This window comes from Lissotriton helveticus, chromosome 8 (genome assembly GCF_964261635.1).
Source record: "Lissotriton helveticus chromosome 8, aLisHel1.1, whole genome shotgun sequence".
In the NCBI taxonomy this organism is placed as follows: Eukaryota; Metazoa; Chordata; class Amphibia; order Caudata; family Salamandridae; genus Lissotriton; species Lissotriton helveticus.
The window spans coordinates 808,598,545-808,618,241 of record NC_136069.1 but is presented as its reverse complement, the minus strand read 5'-3'; the positions used below and the strand labels follow the sequence as shown (position 1 = coordinate 808,618,241).

The 19,697-nt window shown below is 46.3% G+C and overlaps 1 protein-coding gene across 1 annotated transcript in view; it reads left to right on the top strand.

The window, feature by feature from the left end:
• Positions 1-19,697, top strand: part of NALCN (sodium leak channel, non-selective) — a 3,094,418-nt gene that overhangs the window by 1,740,462 nt on the left and 1,334,259 nt on the right. The window contains exon 14 of the mRNA XM_078657626.1: positions 12,130-12,297. Within this exon, the coding sequence (XP_078513752.1) occupies positions 12,130-12,297 (168 nt within the window). The remainder of the gene's footprint in view (positions 1-12,129; positions 12,298-19,697) is intronic.

The window sequence follows — 19,697 nt, the reverse complement described above, 5'->3', positions numbered from 1 at the left end:
GGTATCTCTTTAACTGCACCATCAAAATACTCTACTCTCACATGGTAGTAGCCAGAATCAAATTCAAGTTTCCATGCACAATGCATAAAAAATGATTGGACAAGTGGCTTGGGCATCAGCAGAAGACACAGTAGATTATTTCAAGCGCCACTGGAATTGTTAGATGGATTGGCCGCTGCAATTGTCGCATAATGATAGACTTGCCGCATTTGCCGCATAATCCACCATCTGCCGCATAAACGTCAGATTTTAGCACAACATATTGTGTTATTAGCTCAGACGGTTCAAAAGTTGCTAAAAATGCTGGACTGGTCACCTTTCTGTTGCTTTTTGCTATAGTTGGGGGGTAAAATGGAACTAAGGAGGTGCAGCAAATGCCCAGACTGTGTTAGTAAGATTAAAATGATAAAATGATGAAGGTATACTATCACAAAATGTGCTGCATTGTGCCACATAAATTGCCTTTTCTTGCCACATTATTTACTCAACCCTACCACAAAATATATGCCTCTCTTGACGCATAATTCCAGTGGCTCTGATTATTTCCTACATGCAACTGTGTGAGGTGTTGAAAACGTATGACATACAGGCTTATAACAAAATAAACATTCCCCGTGCCAGCCAGACAAATGAGCGCAGCCAGCATTTGCCTACATGTACAAGGCCTACACCTACAACTCTACGTCACTCCAAAATGGCGGCATAGTCTTTACAATTAAACAGAGGTGTTCCGAAAACATATGCCTTCTCTCGTGTAGATTGGGCTATTAAAACGGAATTGCAAGATTCCAGCAGTAAGTTGGAGGTGCATTATTTACCTATGTCCTGAGAACTAAAGTGTGCATTAGGCATTTAGTACTGGGTCTATGTCCACGGATAGCTAGTTACTATTACAAAAGTTGCTTTGCAGATAATTCGAATTTAACTAATATGAAAAGGTTCATTGAGCACATCTGTATTCATGAGGGTGGTGGGTAGGCCATGGAAAAATAGTTAAGTGCCCTAATTCTCAGGTGATTTGGATGTTCTGCAGGCTAAATGTGCTGGGCTGTTTTAAAAAAAATGTTTTTAATGCTCAGAGGTGAGGGCAGGAACCTATAGAACTGTTCTCAACCCTGACAGGGCCGGACTGGGACAAGAAATTGACTGAGGCGTAAAAGTGCCCTCCATTACCTCCTCGTCCTGTCTTCCTCGCCACAGTAATTACCCATGAGCCTCCGGCTCCACACAGAACTCCAAGCATAAAAGGAAAGCGCTCTAGTATCCCTCTCCCTCCTCCAAGATGGCCCCCAGTGGCTCCAGCCAATCCCAAAAAGGGATACAGAATCACTAACTCGACCTGTTCTTTTTTTCTGCACTACTCCGAGTGCTCTGTTCCCTGCTGGTCAGGTGAGTGGGGCTGGGGTCTTGCTTCAGCAGCCCCTTATGTCCGTGGGTACTGGAAGTGGGGAAGTTAGTCTCTAATTTTGATGTTTATCTGCTTATGTTGTGTTTAATTTGCATTGGTTCCCCCCTTCTTTGCCGGGCACCTTGTCCTGCTCTAGCGGACTTTAGGGTGATTTGTGTGTTTGCGAGTGTGTCGGTGTTCTCGCTTCGTATGGGGGCCGCGCTTACTCTTCCTGCTGAGCGGGAGGTTTCTTGTTTGTTTGGCCCCCTGCCAACCGCGCGTCCTGTTCCATGGACGTCGAGCGGTCGGGTTATTTCTCCCATTGCCATGCCTGCGTTTCATGCCTATTGCCGTGATTGTTGTCGGCTTTGAGGAGCGCGCCGGTTGGTCGCGTGTTCCATTTCCTTGCCGTGAAGGGTTGGGGGTCTCTTTGGGAGGCACACGCTGGGCTTCCTCGTTTTTTATGGTACTTTGTGGGCGGGCGATGGAAGTATGCTTGGGTTGCTTAGCACCCTGATGCTTCTTTTACCGATCAGGTGTTTTCAATGCCTTGCTGGTGTTTTTTTCACTTGGTCTTTTTTTGACGTCATGGAGAGTGGTTCGTGTTGGTCTGCTCCTGATGCAGTGGAGGCTTCTGGCTCTGGAATGTCTGTTCCTTCTATTGGTTTGATGCAACAGATGTTCAGTGCTGCGGTGGCTGCAGCCTTACGGGACGGGGTTCCTGTTCCTCCAGACAAGTAGGCACGTGTTGATGGCGTTCAGAATGTTGCCCCTGACGCTGTGGAGGAGGTTGATGTCAGGGGTCGTTTTGTACAGGGTGCCGACCTTCAGGAGGTGCTGTGTCACATTCGCAAACACTTGGTTTTCCCTGACTCTGTTCTGCCTCTGGAGGATGACTTTTTTTCTCAGTATCAGCGTCCTGTGCCTGTTTCTTTGCCCCTTCATACTTCGGTGTTGGTGGTGTTGGAAACTGAATGGAAGGTTGTGGACAAGAGCTCTTTTCCTCGTTTACTGGCTACTCACCTCTGCGAGATTTTTTGGTAACGTTTCCTTCCTGGGTCTAGGTGGATTCCTTAATGGCCAGTGTGTCGTCTCATGGTACTGTGGTCTCTGTGGATTCCTCTCCTGCTGACCCTGTAGATCGGAAAGTGGATGGTGCTGTCGAGCGCACTTTTGCGGCTGCTGGCTTTTCCATTTGGCCGGCGGCCTATTCCTCTTACACGTTCCAGTCCTTCTTTAAGGATTTTCAGTCTGTCGGTGTTGTTGGACCAGGGGGAGGATGTCTCTTCTACCCTGGCAATGATGGAGCTGCAGGTTCGCCTGCTTTCGGATGCCTCTTTTGTTTCTTTGGATGAGGCGGCTTATGCGGCTGGGTCTTCTGTGACTGCGAGACGTCAGCTGTGACTTCGCTCCTGGAAGGCTGATGCTGCGCAGAAAGGTCTCTTGATGGAGATCCCCTTTTCTGGGGTTAAGCTTTTTGGATGGTGGGCCGTAATCTCCTTGCTCCTGTACGGGCTGGTCGCTTCCGTTCCTTTGGTTCTCTGAGGGCTTTTGGTCCTTCTCGTAGAGGACGTACTGGTCAGCCCTTTTGTGGAAGGGGGCGTGGCCGGAGTGCCCCTTCCTTTGATAAGTCCCGGTTCTCTGGTGCTTCTGCCTCCTCCACTCCCGCTTCCAAGTCCTGACTGGATCGCTCCTGGTGTGGGTCCGGTTGGGGGTTGCCTCACTTGCTTCTTGGACTCTTGGAGAGTAACTGTGTCCGTCCAGTGGGTTCTTCGTGTGGTTTTGGATGGTGTACGTCTTGGGTTTGCCCAGCCTCCCCCAGACTGTTTCAGATCCACGCCTTGTCCCAGTGATCACTCTAAGACGGTTGGCGCTTTTTGACGGCATTGATTCCCTGGTGGTCGGGAATGCAGTGATCCCTGTGCCCGCAAACGATTGGGGTTGGACGTGTATTCCATCCTGTTTCTGGTGTCCAAGCACACGAGGGTTCTTCGACCTGTGATGGACCTACAATGGGTCTATACTTTCATTCCTCACCAGGTGTTCCATGTGGTTTCGCTACTGTTTATCCTTCCTCTGGTGTCTCAGGGAGATTTCTTGGCCTTGATTACGTTGGGGGATGCTTGTCTGCATGTGCCGGTTCACCCCTACTCTCGGAGGTTTCTCCAGTTCGGCGTCCAGGGTCGTCACTACAGGTTCCTGGTTTTACCTTTTGGACCTCTTCTCCCGGGATTTTTACTGAGGTTCTTATTTGACATTGGCATGGGGAGAGCATTGGTGTTTTTCCTTGTCTGGTCGTTATTTTGGTTTCTGCTTCTTCTCTTTCTATGGCGGGGTTGCATGTCCAGAGAGTGTGCCATGTCCTGGTGCAACACGGATTCCTGATGAATGTGCCGATGTCCTCCCTGGTTCCTGCGCGGGAATTGGTTTTCGTTGGGGCTCTGTTCAAGACTGAGTTGGGGATGGTGTGCCTGCCCCCTGCTCGGATTCTGTCACTGCTGTTGCTGTTGGCTGTGCGGTCCCTGTTGTCAGGGCCTTCTCATCCTGTGGCCCTGTGGTTGCGAGTTCGGGGGCTGATGTCTGTGTCCTTGTTGACCGTTCCTTGGACTCGCCTTTACATGTCTCCCTTGGTGTCCCACGTTTTGTTGCTTGGGTCCACTGTTCCCTAGTTATGGGTGTTTTGGTCCCTGTGTCCCCGGAGGTTCGGGTGGTCCTGGAGTGGTGGTTGGATATGGGTCGTCTGTCCAGGGGCCGCCCGTTTCTGTTTGTTCCCTCCCGGGTTCTCCCTTCCGGTGCCTGTCTGCTGGGGTGAGGTGCTACTCTGGGGGATTCGACGTCTCCAGGGGTTTGGCCTTGGTCGGTGTTGTCTTGTTCTTCCGACTACGAGAGGCTGGGTCCTTCCTGTTGGGTCTGTTGACCTTTTCGGATCTCCGCGGGGTCACTGTGTGTGGGTCCGGATGGTCTGTCACGTTCCCTCGGTTGCCTCGGCCATCGGTTTGTTGTTGGGCGGAGATGAGCCTGGCGTCCCTGTCTGTGCTTTTCCTGACTGGTCAGGAGTGCTTTGTGACGGATTGTCTGAGCCGTGTGTTTCCATCCATGGGGTCTTTGTCCCTGACACCCTTGATGGTGAGATGGTTGCGGTAGATGTTTGGGTCTCCGATTGTAGACCTCTTTGCTTCCCGGACCTCTGCCACATTCCGCTGTTTTTACACGTTTATGCCTTGTCTGGATGCTTGGAGTATGGTCGCTCTGTCGTTCCTTTGACCGAGGGGCCTGTTGTATGCCTTTCCTCCTGTTCCCCTGATTCCGGAGGTATTGCGGAATATCAAGAGGGAGGGGTCGTTTGTCCTTCTGGTTGCTACGGGGTGGTGCCGTCGTCCTTGGTATCCCCTATTGCTGGACTTGGCTGTTTCTCCGGGCTGGACATTACCGTTCGTGCCTTCTCCTCTGTTGGGTCCTCTTCTACCTCTGCCTGTGTTCCGGTCCCTGGGTCTGCGGGCCTGGCTCTTGAGGGGGGATCGCTGATGCGTGCAGGTTGTTCTTTTGCGGTTGCTGGCGTCATTCCGCAATCTCGGAGGCCTTCTACTCTTAAGTCCGACGCTAAGCATTGGGATAACTTTGCCTCTTGGTATGTGTGTCACAGGCTGTCGTTGGCTTCTTTGGACCCTGCTCGGATTCTGGATTTTTTCAATGATGGTTTCCTTTTGGGCTTGGCCATTTCCACTCTCAGGGCTCAATGGGCCGCCATTCGGGCATTTCATGTCCTGCCTTTGGTTCAAATTTCTCCTTTGGTGGCTCTGCTTTTTAAGTCGCTTTCTTTGCAACGTCCCTGTCCTATCTTCTGTTCTACTCCTTGGGACGTTCCTTGCAGTCGGCTCCTTTCGAGCCTTTGGAGTCGGTGGGCCTGAAGTTCTTGACACTCGAAGTGGTGTTTCTTGTGGCTATTGCGTCTGCCAAGTGTATTGGTGAGCTGGGTGCCTTCCTGCGGTCTGCTCCTTTTTTGGTCATTTTGTCTGATCGTGTGGTTTTGCGCCCTCATCCTACATTTGTTCCTAAGGTGGATTCTTATTTTCTCCGTTCTGCGGAAGTGGTTCTTCCGGTTCTTGTCCTGATCATTCCTCGGCTGAGGATTGCCTTCTCCACCTGTTGGATGTGCGTCGTGCGTTGTTGGTTTATTTGTCACGCACTTCTTCCTTTTGTAAGGTTGACAATTTATTTGTCAATTTTGGTTTGTCTTGTCAGGGCCTGAAGCCCTCCCTGTCCACTGTCAGTCGTTGGATTAAGGAGGCCATACTGTTGGCTTATGGTTCCGTTTCTGATCTTCTCCCTCTTCCTGTTCAGGGCCGCTCCACCAGTTCTGTTTCTGTGTCGTGGGCCGCTTTTAAGGGGGTGTCCATGGAGGATGTCTGCCGGGCTGCCACTTGGCCGTCTCCGCATACTTTCATGTCCCATTATCGCCTTCAGATTGGGAGTAGGGATTCTGTTTCCTTTGCCTCTTCTGTACTGTTGGCTGGGATTCTTTGAGGTGTATGTTTCTGTCGAATTTTTGTACCTCTTGTGATTAAACTATGTTTCTCTGCGTGATTATGTGGAGTGTTTTCCTTGCATGAAGCTGATTGATTTGGTATCGGCTCATGGGTAATTACTGTGGCGAGGAAGACAGGAAGAGGAGGTAATGCCCCGGTTACTTACCGGTAATCTTCATTACTCCGAGTCCATGTCTTCCTCGCCACAGTATAGTTTCCCTTCCCTCCCGGCCCTGGTGATGGCTTCATGTCTGCGGCTTGATATTTCAGGTCGAGTTAGTGATTTTGTATCCCTTTATGGGATTGGCTGGAGCCACTGGGGGCCATCTTGGAGGAGGGAGAGGGAGACTAGAGCGCTTTTCTTTTATGCTTGGAGTTCTGTGTGGAGCCGGAGGCTCATGGGTAATTACTGTGGCGAGGAAGACATGGACTCGGAGTAATGAAGATTACCGGTAAGTAACCGGGGCATTAGTTAGCCAGATTGATAATAAAGTAACCTACATTTGCATATCGGGCCACTTTTTAACTTGTAAAGACACACTGTAAGTATATTTTCCAAGGTATGGGAAACTGCATGCATTTGTGTCTGCTGCAGGCAATGCTTGTTGTATTATCAGGGCAATCAACAGTAAAAACCAGCCCACCTGACCATAAAACAGGCCCACAAACTGCTAAAAAAAACATCTGACAGACTTATCTGTCAGACCAGCCCATCAGGCACAGCCTGATTGCCTTTAGTCCAGTCTGACCCTACGCACACCCTAACCCCAGCTACCACCACCACGACCAGTCCTTCTGCCTACATACTGCTGTTACTTATAACAGGACAGTCATTTTGTATATTTACAGTCCTTCTATTATGTTTGTAGCGACGTAGATATGATAGAAAGATTACTTTTGGTAATGCAGAAAATAATCCCTCTATTATACCTATTTTAATAATAGAAATAGAAAGGTCTGCATTTCAAATATACTATTTCTATTAGGTCTACTGCACTATAAACATACAAGAAGGACTATATTTAGCATTGATGAAGCTAGTCCTATTATTCTGTCTTCAGCACTTAAACCAAATAAAATGACTGTCTTGTACAAAGCAAAAGACAGCCTCTTTAGTATTTTTTTTTAGCATGATGGGATGGCAGGGGAAGTGGCGGTGGTGATTGAGGGGCACATGGGACTTCAGCCAATCAAAGAGGTAGGGCGTTGGTTGGGGGAAACTATGCATCGTCCTGCAAGGGCAACTCCCCCCGTACATGGTAGAATTATTTAACATACCAATTTCTGTAGCGGTCCCTTTCAAACGTTCTTCGAACCGAAATTAATATGCATGCATTCATGGGTGAACTCACATTTCAGAATTCTCTCAAGAATATTTGCTGGTTATTTTAAGGTAAATGCATGTGAGTACTCAAATGCAAGGAGAATCCCCACTCCCTGTGCATGTGCTTTATCACAGTGTACACACAAGGCAACCCTCTTCCCTTGGTGCTCACAGTATATAGACTAGATCAGGAGTGCTCTACAATTTATTCTTCTCAAGTGAGGGGCTTTGAAAGGAGCTGTTATATCCTTAAAAATCGCCTTCCTTGCTTGAAGCAGACGTTGTTTTCAGTGGCGGCTGGCAAGTAAGGAGGGTCGTAGGCGGGGGAAAATAAATACGTTTTAAAAGAAATACACTTACCTTCCTGGCCCGACATCCTCCTTGCTTGGGTCTTCTCAATAGGCAGGCAGGATCCAGGAAACTGCAGTAACCAATCCTGGCACTGCTCTCATGCTGCATGAGAGCAGCGCCAAGATTGGAGGGAGCTGTCGCCATTCCCAAGGACACTGGACCCCCATGTTGTATTTAACCCAGCTGACTTCGATAACTGGGTTAGAGATGTTTAAAATGCACATGTCTGGCTAGCCGTCGCAAGATGTGTAAATTGATACTTGTATAGCGCACTACTCACCCGCAAGGGTCTCAAGGCGCTTGTACGAATACTGCTGTGGAATCCATTCTGGCTTTCCCTGTGAGGTGTCCACTCCTGGGCACCCCCAAGGTGGAGGCCAGGCATCCTTTGCGTTGTGGGGGACGCTGTGGAGATTAACCCCTTCCATGCTGATGACGAGCTCAGCTCGTCATCAGCGTTACCTGTCGTGTGCTGATGAGCTCGTCATGAATCGCGGTAATTGAAAAAATGCCGCATACAGCGGGAAAAACGGCCGCACGCATGTGGTTAAGCAAGTTATTGCCCAGAGTTGCAGAGTGGGACTCCATGATTGGAATAGGCACCGAGGCGAGAATGATCAGGTCCATGGAATTTTGAGCCCAAGACCCGCCGAGGTGGGGAATTGAACCCTTGTCCCGGGCTAGACCTCTGCATCAGGGTCTGCCACTCTAACCATTGAGCCACACTTCTCCACCGACCAACCAGACATCCACACTTTAAACTTGAAGTGGCCTGCCTACATCTGATTTCTGCTCCTGCCTGACTGGAGCAGCAGAAAGCCCCCTCCCCACCTCCAGACGCTGAGCTCAGTACGGGGTTTTGAACAATAAAATGGTAATAAATTAACTTCACCATTTTATTTTGCTATCCCTGGGGCAACATTTTAGCGAGGCGTCACTCCTCTGATTTAACGGAGGAGCCGACCCTGTTTTTATGCCAGTGCAAACGTATGCAAACTATCCTTTACCACAGCATGACGTCTTACAGGAGGAGTGGTGCAGTCACTGGATGCAGAACACTCCTATAGGGAGTCTGAAGGTCACACCACAGAAAAGCAGGGAGTCTCTCAACGCACAGCAGAAAATGAGCAAGTGAGAACACTAGGGACAGGAGATGAGGGCGCGCTTGAAGAGTGTGATTAAGTCATCTCGAGGTCACACTTTATTTTTTAAGATGCTTCTGTCTTTTGCCCCTTCCTATGGCCTATTGTCTTATTAAATTGTAGTAATGTATTTTTTGTTTATTTTTTAAATCTGCATTTACTACCTCACCCAATCAAGCAACATTTTCAGCCATTAGACTAAAGACAGCACGTATTATCTGCCCAAATTCATGAATCAAAACCACAAGTGAGCCCAAGCGAGTCACTCAAAATAAACAAGAGAAGCCAGCAAGTCATAATTAAGAGATCAAAACCGGTGCAAGACGGAAGGCAGATCAAGAATGGGAAACCAGCTTAATAAAGGGGAATCAAGTCAGGGTACTTGGCTTTGGACCTATGAGAAGCAGCCATATAATATAGTGTAAAACTCATAAATTCTGAAGCCCAGGAGGACATCCCTCTTGCTTGTCTTCTAAAGTACTTATGGAGTGTCTGCCATTTTAGCAGCAGTAATAAATGCACTCCTGTGGCTTTCTGTCAGCATACTATTCCAGAATAGCGGCATCTTGCATTAAATTTCGAAATAGTGAACTACTTCTTCCATCTTTTTGGTAGTGTATTTTTAGATTCTGTGACTTGGGTAGAGCCAGACTTTGCTTATTCAGCTGAAGAACACATTCACTAGCTCAAATAAAGGTCAGACTGATCGTCAATGATCATCTACTTAGTAAAAGGCTAATGTTTTGTTTGTACCTTAGGGTTCAGTTGGTGCCTTTGTCTGACATGACCATCTTAAATATAAGAATCAAGGGCCCGATTCACAAAAGTAATCTGAGACAAAATCCTAACTTTATGACTTTCAGTGTTCACAAAAGGCATTTAGGAGTAGTAAAGTTATGATTCCTAACTGTACTACTCCTAAACTGAAAGAAATCCTACCTTTGCGACTTTCGGTATTCACAAAAGGTATTTAGGAGTAGTAAAGTTAGGATTGCTAAATTTACTACTCCTAAGTGCATTTTGTGACTACCAAAAGTCGTAAAGTTAGGATTTTTGTCTCAGATTACTTTTGTGAATCGGGCCTAGGAATCCTAGCTTTACTACTCCTAAATTCCTTTTGGGAATACTGAAAGTCGTAAAATTAGGATTTCGTCTCAGATTACTTTTGTGAATCGGGCCCCAAAGGTTTATGTTAACCCCTTAGCGAGAGAGTGCAGTGTCTGGCACCTCCATGTCCGCTGTTAAAAAGCTTAAATATTAATTGTGTTACGTAACTGCATCTTCTCAGAGACTGAAAATGTTTAAGCAGATTATTAAAATGAGGCAAGCTTTCCTTAATCTATTTTATACTTCAAAAGTTAGTTATTTTCTTGCAGTTGAAGTCACAATGATTGATAGCTAATCAACGTTCTGTTCTGATGGTGCCCTGGACTGCTCAGCTAATAACATGTGGTAGTAATTATGGCATTTGTTTTAACCTTTCTATCTGAGAATGAAACTTGATGTCATGATTAGTTGACACTCAAAAAAGAGCAACCAGTGGACTTGACCATTACTTAATTTGTAAAAAACAAAAAAGGTTCCGTTTTCTAAAGGTTTTCATAAGACCTGTCACAAGCACTGCTGGATATCAGGTTTGATGGATATCAGGGCTGCCATGTCTTCGATTCCACTTCATGCCTCTTTCCTCCACCACCCTACACTTGTCTGTCTCTTTATCTCATTCATGCAGGTTTTCTTCTGCTGTACTTTTTATGTTGGCCGCTGTCTCCTGTCTTACACTTCCTTCTTTCTCCCTTTTCTGCCTTCCACTCTCTTGATTTGGGCTAAAGTCTAATGTTGAAAAGTAATGTCTGGCCACAAATATAAGTGCCGGTGCCCTATATCGGCAAACACCTGCACAAAGTAAGCTTTGGAGTCTTGCCTTGCTTGTAACCATTGCCCAGTGGAGAGGGCCCAAATTATTTTCTAGACCTGTTTGTCTCTAGTGGATGAGTGTACAGTGGCGGCTCCTCAGCTGAGGCGGAGGTGCATCGCCCCACTGCTATTTCTACTGTGCAAAAAATAAAATTAAAAAAAGGAAGTTATTATCGTTTTATTTTTCTATGCTGGAGTCAAGGCGGGCTAGGCTCTGACACCAGAGCAGGGGAGGAGTGGTTTGCACTCCTCTAAGCGCAAATGACGGTTTGCCTGACGCACTTGAGCATGTTGCACAGCCCCATGGAGAACTTGCCCAGGCTCCCAGGCACTGCCTGAGCATCCAAACAGGCCGTTCAGACCGTCGTGATCAGACCACTCACAATGCTTTAAACAGCGTTTTGCAGGATATTCAAGAGGTTCTGAAATAGAGGTGTGTTGATCCAAAGAGGCTTATTCTCACAGCCCTCCATACCCACAGACAACGCACAGTGGACCACAAACTAGCCATTCTTGTCTAAACCCCTTGGTAGCAAGCTAAAAATGAACTGTTGACCTGGAGCTAGCGATGGTCAAAATTACTTGTGAGCTGATGTGCAATGCTTCACAGCACTAGTTGCACAGCAATTCCAGATCAGTGGCCCATCAGGCATGGACATAATATAGGGTTGTTAGGGGTCGCAGCTGCGACCCCTGGCTTGCCCCTTGCTACCTCAGGCACAGGTTTTGTGACCCCTGACATCAGAGGTGGCAAAACGAGTGCCTGGAACACAGGGGCAGCATTACTGAATGGTCGCTGATTAGATCTCCACTTGCCTGGTTTCTGTCAATTTTTAAATTATAAAAATAGTGATCAATAATATTTACTATTAGTGTAATAAAAAATGGAGTACATTATCTGGAATATGACCCAATCTGGAAGCTAAGGTAAGTAACAAATGCTATTAAATGTATGTTGTATGCATGCTTGCGGGTGAGAGTGTGCTTATGTACGGGAGAGTGTGTGAGACCATGTGTGTGTGAGTCAAAGTAAAGGTCAAATGGCATGCAGTGTCACTCCCGCTACCCCAGGCATTTTGGTGAATTGACGTCCATGCCCTCAGGTCCAGCTGATCTTTTCAAACAACATCAAGGTTGTGTAGAATGCAGGACAATGAGAAGAGGTAAGCAGCTCAGGTTGGTTGCCCCGGACGACTCTTTTTAAAGGGCAACGTGCTAACATTGTTATTTGTATTTATAGATTACAATAGGGGGCATAGCCTGATGTGACCCAGACCCGACAAAAGCTTATGACCTAGGTAAGCAGGAAAGATAGCAGCGCTTGGTTTGATTCTGGGAGTTCTATCATTGTTAATCATGTTGATTGTTAAGCATTATTATTGTTAACTGATTCATGTGTAATAGTTGTACAGTTTCAGCCCTGCTAATTGGTTAAAAATCACACATTTGCAAAAGGCAATGATTTGTTGTGTTTTTTTCTAGGTTGCATTCACATTTCTGTTTGATTTGGAAGCTCTTCTGAAGATCTGGTGTTTGGGATTTACTGGATATATTAGCTCATCTCTTCACAAATTTGAGCTCTTGTTGGTAGTTGGAACAACCTTGCATATTTATCCAGATCTATATCACTCACAGTTCACATATTTTCAGGTAACGTGCTACATATTTTACATTATGTTGACTCACTTGAAATGTATAATCCCTTATATCCATATGCAATAGGTTTACAAAATTAAAGGTGTTATCCCTCTTTTAAATAAGATTGAAATTAGACAAAGATGTGTTAAATTTGCATTGAGTGGATTTCTGTGCAAATAACATATTAATTTCCATTTAAATTAAAGCGGAAGTAATGCTCCAGAAATGCAGTACAATAACTTTATTACACAGGAAATCCGCACCTGTTGATGCCAGCAAAAGATTTTACTCAGACCCACCTTCAAAAGTTAAAAAACATGCAGACTGTTAGAAACGGGATCTCTGGCTGGCCAAGGCTTGCGCCAAAGTCAGTCAGAGACCACCACTTCCAAGTCAGGGCAAGGGAGTCACACACCAAGATAACCCCTGCTCACCCTCTAGGTAACGTGACGCGAGCAGCCAGGCTAAACTTGGAGGCTATGTAGGTTAAGTGTTTGCGCGCGCACCCAGCTACAACACCCAAGGCCCACCACAAAGGAAACTCCACACAAGGTTATATAAAAATAGCCTTTGTATTATACCAAAACACATTAGATAAGAACACACATTTTACAATGTGCCAACAGGCACGGGCAGAATTTACAGGGGATATGTACAAGACAGGGCCACCTGGACCACTGTCAGGAATCATCACTTTTTAGGAATAGTAATTAGCACATAGAACACTTTTAGAACAAGTTAGCACACAACCAGTAATTACTGGTAAAGGGTAAGTACCTCCTACGCAACCCTAACCACCTTAGGAAAATATTGCGCAGGGAACCAAGACCTCACTAGCAACACCTGTACTAGGAGAAAAACAACCACCTAAGTATCACCAACATTTAGGGGTATAAGCATAGGAACATTACACATGATGCATTAACATTCAGCGGTGTAGGGAAAGAAAACACATGATGCATCAAAACACATTCAGAGGTGTATGCAAGGAAAAACACATGATCCATCAAAACACATTCCGAGGTGCAAGCACAAGCAATTGCGCAAAACTCACATGAGCCACAACCTGTGGCAGTCCCTAGGCCCTCAGGCCTTGTTGGGGCTAGGACGCCCTGTGTCCCAGTGTCAGGGGCCTAAACGTGGCAGCTGCCCACAAAGTGCTGGGCAGCTGAAAATACTGATGGGCCAACGCTGGAGCCTCGCAGGCTCTGGCCAAAAGCACTGTCCGGTTCCAGTTGTCCTGGAGGCCCGCCCCCGGCCTGCCTGACTTCCTGGTCGCGGGCCGGCGGCGATGACCGATTATCCCGGGCTGCGGCGGTGATCTCCGGGGCAAACGAGGGGTAGGCTCCCTCTCCAAAATCAATATTAAAGCGAGGTAGGCACTCGCTAGCACGAATGAAGCGCTCCTACGCGCCAAAGGCAGATGAAGCGCTCCCCAGCACTACGACAGTAACCAAAGCGCTATTAAGCGCTGGGGACCAAAGAAAAGCGCTCCCAGGCGCCAGGGCAACAGAAAGCCACAAAAGTCCTTCAGGAATCCAGGGGCTGGGCAGGGCCCAGGGGGGGCAAGCCTTCCCCCGGGTCCAAGCAGCAGCACGCCCCTGGCAGGATTCAAGTTGGCAAACAAGAACATTTTGGAAGGGGACACAGCCCCTTTTTTATACATGAAATTCCTTTGTCTAAAGGTGCAGGGTGGGGGAAGAACCAGTCGCAGCTGGTTTTGGAGCACCCTTGATGGCCCAACCACCCCTTTCATTCACTGGGGAGGCTAGGGTCGTTAGACGCACCACAGGGGGCGGAGCCAGCATTGTGTGGGGAAAGCCCAGCCCCATCAGGAACCTGGTGCAGCCCTCCCTCACATTACTCATGCTGATCTCTCCACTCACTCCTGGGCAGACCCATCCAGACTTCCTGGAGCCAGGCTTGCCAGCCAGCTCCAGCCAATCACGCTCCAGCACCCTCACTGCACACACACATCAATGTCTAGAAGTGGCACTTCCCCACTAGACACATACAAGCCGCACATACCATCGCGCAGCATTCACTCTCACGAGTTTTCACATACCAAACTCGAGCCTGCACTCCCCACGCATCAGGAACTAACATGGACACACACATTCCCCATGCATTCCTATGGGAGGTCAGGCCAACCTTACTCCACGCACGCACTTTACCCTGGGAAAAAGTGCGCCAAGCCAGAAATCATGAACACCAGGTCGCCATCAAAAGCAAAACGTTCAGGGGTGAACCAGCCACAAAGGCCCGGGTCCAACACTGACGTATGGTGCATATTGTTATTTATCATTGGTGACCCAGAGCTGAAGATACAATTTCATTCCCTTTCAATAACCAAGCTTTCCCCTTTAAACACTCACTAAGGGTAGTGACATCAAGTCGTCAAGTCATTACTTACTTTCATCAGCAAAAATCTTTAGTAGGAATAAAAATCCATAAACAAGAGCACAATGCATAATAATACAGTACTAATAAACAGGAAATAAAAGCATTCCAGATTAAAACCATTCAGTCAAAGAAACTTTATTCGGCCATCTTGGGCCAAAAAGCTGGTCAAACACACAACTAAAAAAAGAAGAAATACCAAAACTAACCCATACAATATATTAAAAGGACACAGAATGGTATTTCATATGGTTGTAACAGACAATAGAATGGTGTGTAGCTCGGAGAACATCTAGGCTAAACATTTAAACCACCCTGTAAAGTGCAGAATAGTACATATGTATAAAATCATTAATATAATACAAATACAACTGCTAAAACAACTCAGTGGTAACATCCAGTAACACACTTAAGCTACAGGCAGTTTTTTCCTTTGTCTTAAAGCGCCTGGTAGAAAACTGGCAACTCCAGAACAGGTCAGTGGGGAGGACAGCATTTGCAAATATATCAGAGCTGGTTTCACTTGTGCAAATTTACAATGGCTTAGAAATGGGAGAATATATTTTTTTCGCAGATGGCAATAAAAATCACAGAAAAAAATAAAATGTAACAGGTCTTGTTCTGCGAAATGATCACAAGAGCAAGGCATTTTTAGAACCTGTCTATGAAAAGCCCCTAGGGACAGATACATCCCGGCGGATAAAGTTAAACCTAATTCTGATTAACTGAGAACAATGATATTGGCTCTTGATATACCTCCAATAAGGTTGTCCTAGGGTCCCAGGGCTCACTATTGCATATTACCTTGCTGTAGATTTAGTGAATTCCCTTATTTTCCCTTTCTACCACCCTTCTTGCTATAAATAATGATTTTATATCTCTCAGCTCATTAGGGCGCATCAGCCTATGATTCGTGAACAGCTCAGGACAGCCTAAGATCTTCAGCTGCTCTGAGACGTAACTGAGCCATGGGATATCAAGGGCCCTATCAAGCTTCCTGTAGCCCTCTAAGATAAGGTGGTTCAGCGTAAGAATAGGGTTTGACCAAATTTTCAACCAGCGCATTACAGTGGCTGTAGCAATAGTATCAGAAATATAACCCTGCCCAAGTTCCTCATGTACCATAAAATATGGGGTGCAAGGAAGTACCGCTAGGCGTCTGCGAAGATGTTTATTCTCAATAACCTGCAGATCACTAACATCTTTATAACCCCATACATCACTACCATAACTGGTCATGGGTATACACTTCTCATTGTAAACCTTTGTAGGGCGGGTAGTGGTTTGGCCCCAGTCTCTTAGCAAAATCCATGGTGGTTCCAGCTGCTCTTGCCAAGGTGTTTTTTGAGTGCCCTCTATGCTACCCAAGGCCCCCTTTCATCACAGTGAGGAAATGTAGAAACGTTAGTCAGATCACCTTACTTCCACAAAAGCCTGCATTTAGAGAGCTTTGTTCTTACTACCATCATTATGTGTGACTTAGAATAATGAATTGAAAGTTCATGTGAGACCATAAAATCTATAAAAGTAAAAACGACATATTGTCTTACATTACTTCTAAGGACACGGATTCTTGTGCAACAACTTCTGAACCCAAAATTGAGGCAAAGTGGTAAAACTCATTTCCTTCTTACCCTGATATAGGATGGGCAAAAGATTGGTACATGGACAATGGTTTTGGATTCCTCTGGACAGAAGGAACAGTTCCCATCTATTATACTGGATGCACACAACCATTTGGTGGTGACTGACCATAGAGGCAGGGTCCCAACCCGAAGCTTCAAATACAAGTGTTTTGGCTTGGGGAGGTTCAAACTTATCAATGTAACCCTTGGCAATGTAGCTATCTTTATGTTCTAGGATGGCAGTGTGAGGGAGCCCATTCTAGCAGGGCCGGTGTTGAGCTTGCAATGTACTGCCAGTATAGATACTTAAGCATTTTATTTTTAGATCACTAGAGCGTCCTTGGGAGTAAGCCACAGGTTTCCACACCCTAACTCACTAAACTGATGTTGGCTATATCTAATCAAAGGAATTCTGGAAGCCCTGGGCACCCTCAAAACATCCTCCAGGTCCTGTTGATATGGCATCAATGCTGGGGTATCCCAGATCCTACGCCAATACAGTATTGGTCTGAGGCCCTCTTTACTAGCGAGAGGTCTAAGACCCACATCAAGTTGAAGGGGATTTAGAGGGGTGCTTGCCGAAAGACTGGTGAGGTGTTGCAGGAACCTATTTTCAACTTTTTTCAGGCTTCCTGTGTCCTGGCTACCCACAGTTCTTCACCATGAAGAGTAGTCCGAATGTTTGGAGTACCAGGTCAAAAGCTGACAGGAGATTCACGAAAACCACATAAAGTCACCCTCCTCTCAAGATCACTTGTTTCCAGTAAATCAACTGGCGGTGAAACAACGGATTTATGGTGCTAATGCCGTGCGTAGACCCAGCTTGCAATGAGGTCAGCAAATCCACATCTATCCTCCAGTCTTGTAGTGTCTCAAGTATAATCTGGCTAAATACTTTCTGTGAGCCATCAAACAGGCTAATAGGCCTGTAGTTGGAGGGAAGATCCCTTGACCCTTTTTGAATAATGTGGTAATCCCTGTCCCGGCACATGACGATGGCATAGAAGAACCCCTCATAATGCAGTTAAAGAGCACAACGAAATTGGGGCTCCAGATAATCTTCTTGGCCATAAAGAGGTCCTCGGGGATTTTATCTAGACCGGAAGCGTTATTCTGTGATATCCAATCAATACCTTTATTAACTTCATCAACTCTAATTGCCCTGGCTTTAAAAACTTCAGAAGTGATGGCTAAATACTCATTAGCAGTACATATGTGCCTACTATCCTCACATAAAGGGAAATCCAAACTAGTGTCAGTAGAGTAAAGTTTGGAAAAGTGGCCTACCCATGCAGATGCATATATGTTGCTATCAGTGAGTGTGTTAGTATAGGAGAGACTGTTTGCTAGTATTTGCCAGAAGGAACACCGATCTTTCCTCTTGACAGCATTTAACATGGCCTCCCAGTTAGCAAACATCCAGTTTTTATTAGCTTACTTTATAACAGCTTTATAGGAGGACCTAGCTGCATGTATCCTGCTCCTGTTCCCACTCTTAATATCAGTGGAGAGGGCTCGCCTCACTAGTCTGCAAGATTGTGAGTATCAGGGGGCCTTTTTCTCTCTCTTGGGCAAAACCCGACATTCAAATAAGAATAGGTTCCTGAGGGAAGAAAAGATGGCATTATGGACCTCACTAATTTTCTCCAAGTCATCTGTATGCAACAAGTTCCAACCCTCTGCCTGGACCACCTCTAGGCTGGAGGTAACCACCTCATTGACCTGACTTAAGATGGCTGTAGTGTCAGCCGCAGAGCTCCGATTTAACTTGCGGTAATTGCCTCAGACTATAAGCCTTCTGTCAAGAGGTTCTATATGGGAACTAAGGCTACTGGGTCCAAGTGATCCCAAGGTGAGGCTCAGGGCAAAATGGTCACTATCATAACAATATGCAACAGTCATATCAATCATCATAGACCACAATCTAAGATCAAGCAGGATGTTGTCTATGAAGCTGGTCCTATGCTGGCTGTTATATGCGTGCCTGCCCTCCTTGTCTGATAATGATCTCCCATTGCATGCTCATACTGTTTTTCAGTGTTAAAGCATTTAATTGAAGTACTGCCGCTGTCCACTACTTGATGGGTGGAAGTGTTAATGCTGGGACCGACCAAATTGTATCCTTCTCCCCAGTCAGGTTCTTAAGGCCCAAAGGCTCAAAATTACTGTTGAAGTCACCCGCCACTAGTTTGAGACAACCTACAGGGAGGATCGCCAGATGGTCATTGATCAATGATGGATAATTGAAGCAAATTAACCCTGAGTAAAACTGTGGAGTCAGAACCTATGTCTCCTGAAAAAAACATATGTCAAATGTGCCAATGAATTGGCACCAAGGCACAACAGCTTAAACACCAAGGGCCTCATTTACGAGGCCTTGCGTCACTTTTACGCCGTCAATACGTCACTTTTTGTGACACACCAGCAGCGTAAAAAATGTGCCTTGTTGCACCATATTTACAAAGTGACGCATCTAGGTAGATGCGTCACTTTGTAAACCCCTGCGCTACATTATACCTACGCCAGGTATAATGTATGCAGGGGGGGCTTTCTGACGCAAGAAAGGGTCATAGAATTGACGCAGTGACATCTATAAGATTTCACTGCGTCACTTCTAGGACACAAATGCGTCAATTTCTTACGCCTGCCTCACAGCAGGCGTAAGACTGTCGCAAGCCCTTTCACATGGGGCTTGCCCCATGTGAAAGGACACATTGCTGGAGTTGCGTCACTTTTGTGACACACTCTAGCAATGCGTCACTGTTGCGCCATACAGTTACATCAGAAATACTGAAGTATCTGTAACTCCTTGCGCCATGATGCGTCATACTGTAAAGTGACGCATCGCTGTTTTCACGCAGCGATGCGTCACTTTTCATAAATGAGGCCCCAAGCCAGCAAGGTTTGAAGAGAGTGCATTAGTGGTTGGGACAACGGGGTCCGTGGACACACTGAAGGTTTGCAAAACTGGCCTCTTGGTGGAAGTGGGGTAGATACCTCATCCGAAGCCAGAGAATGTCAATCCAACTCATTTAGGCCTTCCAGTGGTGAAAACCTGTTATGACATGGAATACCCAAATCGGACCTCTGGGGCCCATGTTCTGGGTATGGGGTTGGAGGTTCAACCTAGTTGTCTTTCGGGTGCCTATGTAAGAAACTCAATGGCAAAATATTGACGCCCCCATCCTTTGGCAATCTCATCTGATGGCACAACATTGTTTGGCTATGGATGGATTTTTCAATGTACCTTGTCGTGAGTTTTATTACAGTGTAACAGAGCCATATAAACAATTAAATGAAATCTCTTTTGCCTGCTGATTTGGTCTTTCCTTCTCCATTAAGGCCCTATTTGTGAATTTGTAAAGAACAGAATTCTATATCACGTGT